This window comes from Pyrgilauda ruficollis, unplaced genomic scaffold, assembly GCF_017590135.1.
Source record: "Pyrgilauda ruficollis isolate IOZ18807 unplaced genomic scaffold, ASM1759013v1 scaffold165, whole genome shotgun sequence".
NCBI classification, from domain to species: Eukaryota; Metazoa; Chordata; class Aves; order Passeriformes; family Passeridae; genus Pyrgilauda; species Pyrgilauda ruficollis.
This window is the reverse complement of record NW_024515320.1, coordinates 1,041,861-1,048,961: the sequence shown is the minus strand read 5'-3', so window position 1 is coordinate 1,048,961 and position 7,101 is coordinate 1,041,861. Positions and strand designations below refer to the sequence as shown.

Genomic DNA, 7,101 nt, shown 5'->3' with positions numbered 1-7,101 from the left:
AAAAAATAAAAAAAAAAAAAAAAAAAAAAAAAAAAAAAAAAAAAAAAAAAAGAAAAAGAAAAGAAAGGAAAATGGGAGAAAAAAAAAACTGAGGGAGGGGGGAAAGGCTGGGGGAAGGTGGGGTTTAGCAGAATGAAAGGGACTGTGGTGTTCTTTCTCCGGGGTTGATTGTTCCCAGATGTGCAGTTGCAAAAACATCTGGCGCGGTCGGAGCCGCCGGACCCCTGCACGGAGGGAGCGGAGCCTGGGGAAGGGAAGGGAAGGGGGAACAGCGGGGCCCTCCCTGCGGGGAGCGGCCGGGCCGGGGGGGGACGGGGGGGACGGGGGTGGAGGCGGCTTCATCCCCTCCTCGGTGGCCTTGGTGAAGGGGGGATGTCGTGGGGACATCGTGGGGACATCGTGGGGATGTCGGCCCCGCTCCGGGGTCTCCGTCGGGAGCAGCCGCTGGCGTCACCATCGGGGCAGACGTGACCCGACTGTCCCCATCCCGCGGCCAAACCCTGCGAGCTCCAGCCAAGACTGGGGGAAATTCAGGGAACTGGAGCTCTGGAGAAGCTGTGCAGGCTGGAAACGGGGCTGGCAGAGAGGGCACTGCAGAGCCCTGTCCTTGGGAGGGCGGGAGGATGGCGGGGGATGGCTCCAGAGGTGGTGTCTGTCTGTCCATCCATCCATCCATCATCCATCCATCCATCCATCCATCCATGCATCCATCCATCCCTCCGTCCCTCCCTGCTGGGATCCAGGCACTGAACCCAGATGATTTTTGGATCCACGGGATGCTGGCTCTGGCATCCCACAGGATCCTGGCACCCGCAGAACAGCAGGGCTCGGGATGGGCACCCCCGGCCCCCAGCCAGGCCCCAGGTGCTGTCCTGGGCCCAAGGTCTGCCAGACTGGCAAAGCCTCCGGAGGCACCGCTGGCCCCGTTCATCCCAGTCCCTTCAATCCCGGGACATTCCAGCCCGGCTCCGGGGCCGTGGGGAGCAGACAGGACCTGTCCCACCGAGGGCAGCCGGGGCTGAGCGTGCTGATCCAGCCCAGGCAGGGACCGACACCGTGGATTCCCAAAGCCAGGGAGGGTCTGGAGTCAGCACCTCCAGCAGCTCCAGTCCTGGAATGGGGATGATGAGGTTCCCGGGGGATGAGCTGTGAGGGGAAGGGGCTTTGTTTGGCGGGGCTGCAGGACGCGGTCCTGAGGGTGCCGTGATGGTGCTGGAGAGGACCTGGGGAGCAGAGAGTGCCACACGCTGGGTTCAGTGCAGGACAAGGGCCCTGGAAGGTGCCTTCAGTGACTGGGGTAGCTGGGAAACGGGAATATTGACACGGAGAGGGATGGGATCCCCGGAGGATCCCACAGTGGGGCTGGTGCAGGATGGGATCCCTGGAAAGTGCAGGATGGAATCCCTGGAGTATTCCACATTCTGGTGCAGGATGGGATCCCTGGGTGCTGCAGGATGGGATCCCTGGGTGCTGCAGGATGGGATCCCTGGAGGATCCCACTCTCTGGAGCTGGTGTGGGATGGGATCCCTGGAGGATCCCACCCTCCACAGCCGCTGCGGACGGTCCCGCTGACTCTTCCCGGGTGTTGCGGGGCTGGAGCCGCGTTCCCCCGGGATCTGGGCCCGGGAGTTCTCCCGGCACGGGGGGGGGCGATGTTCCCGCTCCGCAGGGATGAGGTTCCAAAGGGCTCCTCTCCCCCGTGCCTCAGTTTCCCCGCTGCGGCAGCAGAGCCGGGAGAGCCCGGGGAGGATCCCCCCACCCGAGCGCCGGGAATGCCGGCGGGATTCATGCTCAACCCCCTTCCCCTGGATTTCAGAGGAGTTTTGGGGGAGAATTTCTCTTTTTCCCCCGATTTTCCCCCTGGAGCTGTCTGGGGATGGGGGAAGGGTGGCCGGCATTCCTGGCGGCTCCTGGCCTTGGGCCCTCTGCCCGCCGGGAGCAGCAGCCTTGGAAAACGCCGGGAAGCGCCCGAGGCCGCCAAACCCCACGGGATTTCTCTCAAAATCCAGGATTTTCTCCTCAAATCCCCACGTTCCTTTGAATTCAGGGGATGCCCGAGCAAACGCGGCATCCCCCCAAAACAATTCCTTACCCAAGGAATTGGAAACCTCGGGAAAGGAGCCTCAAATTTCCACTCCGGGGGGTCTGGGCCTCTCCTCCCACATCCCGAGTGATCCGGGGAATGATCCCTACATCCCGGGAGTGGTCCCAGATCCCGGGAGTGATCCCGGATCCCGAGAGCGATTCCAACACCCCGGGAGTGATCCCGACATCCCAGGAATGATGCTAGGAGTGATGCCAGGAGTGATGCTGCATCCTGGCGTTTCTCCTCCCTGCTCTGCCCGCGGGATATTCCGGGGTTTGGTCCTTGAAAATCCTGTGGGAATGGGCGGGAAGCATTTTTGGGGAAATTCCTTGGTTTTTGAGAGCTGGGAGGGGGAGGATGTTTTTGGAGCCAGCTCCCGGAGACATCGGGGATGGGGAAGTGTCCCTGCATGTCCCCGGTGTCCCTGCCTGTCTCTCTGTGTCCCCGTGTATCCCTGAGTGTCCCCACATGTCCCTGTGTGTCCCCGTGTGTTCCAGCGTGTCCCTGCCTATCCCTGCCTGTTCCTGCGTGTCCCCGTGTGTCCCTGAGTGTCCCCTCCCTCTGAATCCCCTCTGTTCACATCCAGACTCCTCCGGCTGCATCCCGGCCGCTCTCCCGCCCTTTCCCGTCATTCCAGCAGGATGAGAGCAGCGGAGCTCCTGGTGCTGTGTCTGCCAGGTGAGTGTCCCCAGCCCTGGGTGACAGCCCCGCACCCCCAGCACCGTGTGGATGGTCCCAATCCACATTTTCTCACTCCACTTTTACCGGTTTTCCTCATTTTTAAACCCCAAGACACAACTGGAGGGTCCAAACTCTCGTTTTCAGGGTCTAAACCCCAGCTCTAGAAGGAAAAACCTATTTTTTTTTGTGCCCCCAAGCCTCATTTTTGCACCCAAAACTTCATTTTTATGTTCCAAATCGTAATTTTTAGGTCCCAAACCCTCACTTTTATGTCCCCAAACCTCATTTTAACATCCCTAAACCTCAGTTTTAGGTCCCAAATCTTCACTTTTGGAACCCAAAGCTCTGATTCAGTGGTTGAAAACCACTTTTTTTATGGTACAAACCCTCATTTCTAAGTTCCAAATGCCCTTTTGGAGGTCTAAAGGTTCATCTTAATGCCTAAAACCTCATTTTTAAGGCCCAAAGTTTGGTTTTGAAAGTCCAAATCCTCTGATTTAGAGGCCAAAGTTTTGTACCAATGCCTCATTTTTACCTTCCAGAATCTCATTCTGGGGATCAAAGCCTCCAAAATTGCATTTTTAGGGCACAAAGTGTTAATTTTTGATACTAAAGCATCATTTGAGGGGTGATCAGGAGGTGGCCACAACTCCCAGTGATTTTTGGGGGGCTGCACCATCACTCATTCCCTACTAGTCCCCAAAATTCCCCCAAATCCCACTTTGGGCTCATCTTTAGGCTGGGAATGTTTCTGTGCCGGGGCCACGAGGCACCAAGCGAGTGGGGACATGGAGGTGGCACAAAAGTGGGACAAAATCCAGGGAAATGAGATTTATAACCCCGGGGGCTGGTGGGGAGATGGCAGCGAGCAGGGAGGGGCTGGAGCCGGAGCCAGGAGAAGTTGGGGTGAAAGCGGCTGCACACAAAGGGGGGGACACAGGGAAAACCTCGGGGGAGGGAAGGGGGCCAGAGCCCCAGAGCCCATCCTGCAGCATTCCCGGTCCCTGGGACAGGGAGGGATGGAGCGTCCCGGCCTGGGTGAGCTGAGTCCCCTTCCCGGGGATTCCAGTCCCTTCCCGGGGATTCCAGTCCCTTCCTGGGATTCTGGTCCCTTCCTGGGATTCGGATTCTGGTCCCTTCCCGAGGATTCCGGTCCCTTCCCAGTATTCCGGTCCCTTCCTGGGGGTTCCAGTCCCTCTGACTCTTCCACGCTGGATTTGGAGCCGTTTCCCCCGGATTTGTGGCAGGATGAGCTCCCAGGGGATGGAGGGGCTTGGAGCATCCCGGGGTCAGCGGGGCCGTGGCAGCCGGGATCCTCTGGGATCACCCCTGGGGTCACCTCTGAGGTCACTCGGATGCTGCAGGGACCCCGGCCAGGGCTGATCCTGCATCCCTGAGCATCCCAAATCCTTCTCCTGCTCTCCTGGGGCCGCAGGGCCCTGAGGACAGAGGGGTAGGATTGGGGATGGTGGGAGCAGGGATCAGGCTGGGGGTGTCTGTGGGAACCCCGAATCCTTGGCAGGGGGTTTCTGTGGGGTTGGGGGGGTGGGGGGTGCAGGGAACCCCAAATCCCCCATTTGGCATGTCTGTGGGAATCCCAAATCCCAATTTGGGGTATCCATGGGAATCCCAGATCCCAGTTTGGGGTATCCATGGGAATCCCAGATCCCGGTTTGGGGTTTCCATGGCAATCCCAGATCCCGGGTTGGGTGCTGTGCCCCCGCTGACCCCGGCCCTGTCCCGCAGTGCTCCTGGTGCAGGGACAGTTCAGCAGGTTCGAGGGCATCACCTACCCCGAGCCAGTCCAGTACTCCCAGTACGACCAGCAGGCAGGTGAGAGCCCCGCGCTGGGACGGCCCCCGCCCCTTCTGTCCCTCTCCAGACAGACAGACACACATCCCTCTGATCCCGACAGACAGCCATCCCTCTAATCCTAACAGACTGACATTCCTCCGATCCCTCCCTCTTGCATTCCTTTTCCTCCGCCCCTGGAGTTCCCAACCTTCCCAGCTCCTCCCACTGACAATTCTTTATTTACCTTTATCCAATTCCTTATTAAACATTTATCCAATTCTGTATTAACCCTTTATCCAATTCTTTACTAAACATTTATCCAATTCTTTATTTCCTTTTATCCAATTCTTTATTAACCCTTTATCTAATACTTTATTAAACCTTTATCCAATTATTTCTTAACCCTTTATCTAATTCTTTATTAAACTTTTATCCAACTATTTATTAGAACTTTATGCAATTATTTTTTGAACCTTCATCCATGCCAAATCCCCACCTGTGGGAAGTGTCCCAGGCTCATCCCTGGAGGGGCTGGAGGGAGTTGTCCTGGCCCACCACAGAATTCCAGGGATCTCATTTCCCACTCCCCGTCCCCACGGGATGAGTTCTCTCCCCAAACCCTCCCTCAGCCTGTTTCTGTTTTATCCTCAGAAATTCAGGATTACTACGACTACCATGGTGAGTGTTTCCCTCTGGGATGCCGGGGGGGGGATCAGGATTTGGGGGTGTCCCTGCACTGGGTCTCTCCCTGCAGATGTTACCCCCCGAGCCCCGGAGGAGCAGTTCCGGTACCAATCCCAGCAGCAATCCCAGCAGGAAACCGTGCCGGCCCCGACCCCAGGTGGGTGACAGCCCCTGGGGGGGGACAGCCCCAAAGTGGGTGACAGTCACCAGGATGGATGACAGCCCCCGGGGTGGGGGGTGACAGCCCCAAAATAGGTGACAACCCCCAGGATGAGTGACAGTCGCAGGATGGGTGACAGTTCCCAGGGGTGGGTGACAGCCCCCCAAGCCCCCCAGTCCCGGGGCTGGGGTCTCTCTGTCCCTTCCCTGTCCCTCCAGCCCAGCTGTGCCCTCCCCACCCCGGAGCAGCCGGTGGGTGCCAAGGGTGCTCCAGCCCTAAAATCCCAGGAAAGGGCAGGGAGACACTTCTGCCCCATCCTGAAATTCCCTCCCCTTGTCCCCTTGTCCCCCTGTCCCCTGTCCCCCTCAGCTGCGGTGCCCGAGACGGAGCCCACGGAGCCGGGACCGCTCGGTGAGTGCCGATTCCATTCCCGTTCCCTGTGCCGGGTCCCACCGTTCCCCCCGGAGCCGGGCTGTGACAGCCGGGGAGGGGGGAGGTGACAGTCGGGGCGGGGGGTGGCTCCGGGTGAGGAATTCCCGGGAATTGCGGGTTCCGCAGACTGCCGGGAGGAGCAGTACCCCTGCACCCGGCTCTACTCCGTGCACAAGCCCTGCAAGCAGTGCCTGAACGAGATCTGCTTCTACAGGTGCGTGAGGGGGGGAAACATCCCCTGATCCCTCTGATCCGGGATTCTGGGAACCCCTCCGCTTTACATCCCCATCCTTTCTATCCCAAAAATTCCAGCCTCCGCCGGGTGTACGTCATCAACAAGGAGATCTGCGTCCGCACCGTGTGCGCCCACGAGGAGCTGCTGCGAGGTGAGGGGGGCGCCCCAGGAACCGGCACCGTCCCATCCAAATCCCCGTCATTCCGGGAGGGAAAATCCCGCGGGACCAAAGCTCCCGAGACCCCCGGAGCAGAGCGGGGTGGGCTGTGGGGTTGGGCCGGGCTGTGCAGCAGTGGGGCGGGGGTCCCTGGCTGCTCCCAAAGCTCCCGAGACCCCCGGGCAGAGCGGGGTGGGCTGTGCGGTGGGGCTGGGGAGCTTCCCTCGCTGCTCTCCCGGAGTTTTCCCGATTATCCAGGGGTAATCCCTCGCTCCCCGCAGCCGACCTGTGCCGGGACAAGTTCTCCAAGTGCGGGGTGATGGCCACGAGCGGCCTGTGCCAGACCGTGGGCGCGTCCTGCGCCCGCAGCTGCGGCGGCTGCTGAGCCCCGGCCCCGCTGCGCACCCGCCCCGCGCCGCTGCGGCTCCCGTGCATGAACGAGCAGCTCCCCGAACCCCCGGGATTCCTCTTTTCTTTGTGCACATAATAATTAAATCGGGGGGGTTTGTTATTTCTGTGCCTTTCTCTGTCCCGCGGGAGGGGGAGCCCCGGAGGGTCCCGCAGAGAGAGGAGGGGGAGCCCCGGAGGGTCCCAGCTCCTTCCTTTGGGGTTATTCCCAATTTCTGGGCTCCCGGCTCCTTCCTTTGGGGTTATTCCCGATTTTGGGGGAGTTTCTAACAATCTGAACAATTCCCAGCGCTGCACACAGGGGGTACGATGGCTTGGGGGGTTTTAGGGGCTTTGGGGTGTAAAATGGCCAAATTTAGGCTGGTGGTTGGGGGATGTGGGGGCTCAGTTTGGGGCAGTTCCTATAGGAAGATGTGCAGTATGGAAATGTTTGGGGTGAGGTCTGGGTCACTTACAGAAAATA

General features: G+C 59.5%; 1 protein-coding gene across 4 annotated transcripts in view; it reads left to right on the top strand.

The window, feature by feature from the left end:
• Nucleotides 1–6,772, top strand: part of MFAP2 (microfibril associated protein 2) — a 9,210-nt gene extending 2,438 nt beyond the window's left edge. For 3 of the 4 annotated variants that reach the window (XM_041463501.1, XM_041463502.1, XM_041463499.1), the window contains 8 exons: nucleotides 2,674–2,765; nucleotides 4,515–4,601; nucleotides 5,214–5,240; nucleotides 5,317–5,403; nucleotides 5,776–5,817; nucleotides 5,965–6,052; nucleotides 6,151–6,224; nucleotides 6,512–6,772. In XM_041463501.1, coding sequence (XP_041319435.1) covers nucleotides 2,729–2,765; nucleotides 4,515–4,601; nucleotides 5,214–5,240; nucleotides 5,317–5,403; nucleotides 5,776–5,817; nucleotides 5,965–6,052; nucleotides 6,151–6,224; nucleotides 6,512–6,615 — 546 coding nt within the window. In that variant the 5' untranslated portion in view covers nucleotides 2,674–2,728 and the 3' untranslated portion in view covers nucleotides 6,616–6,772. Of the gene's footprint in view, nucleotides 1–2,636; nucleotides 2,766–4,514; nucleotides 4,602–5,213; nucleotides 5,241–5,316; nucleotides 5,404–5,775; nucleotides 5,818–5,964; nucleotides 6,053–6,150; nucleotides 6,225–6,511 lie in introns of those variants that run through there. The other variant, XM_041463500.1, reaches the window with a different exon arrangement.
• The last annotated feature ends 329 nt before the right edge of the window (nucleotides 6,773–7,101 follow it).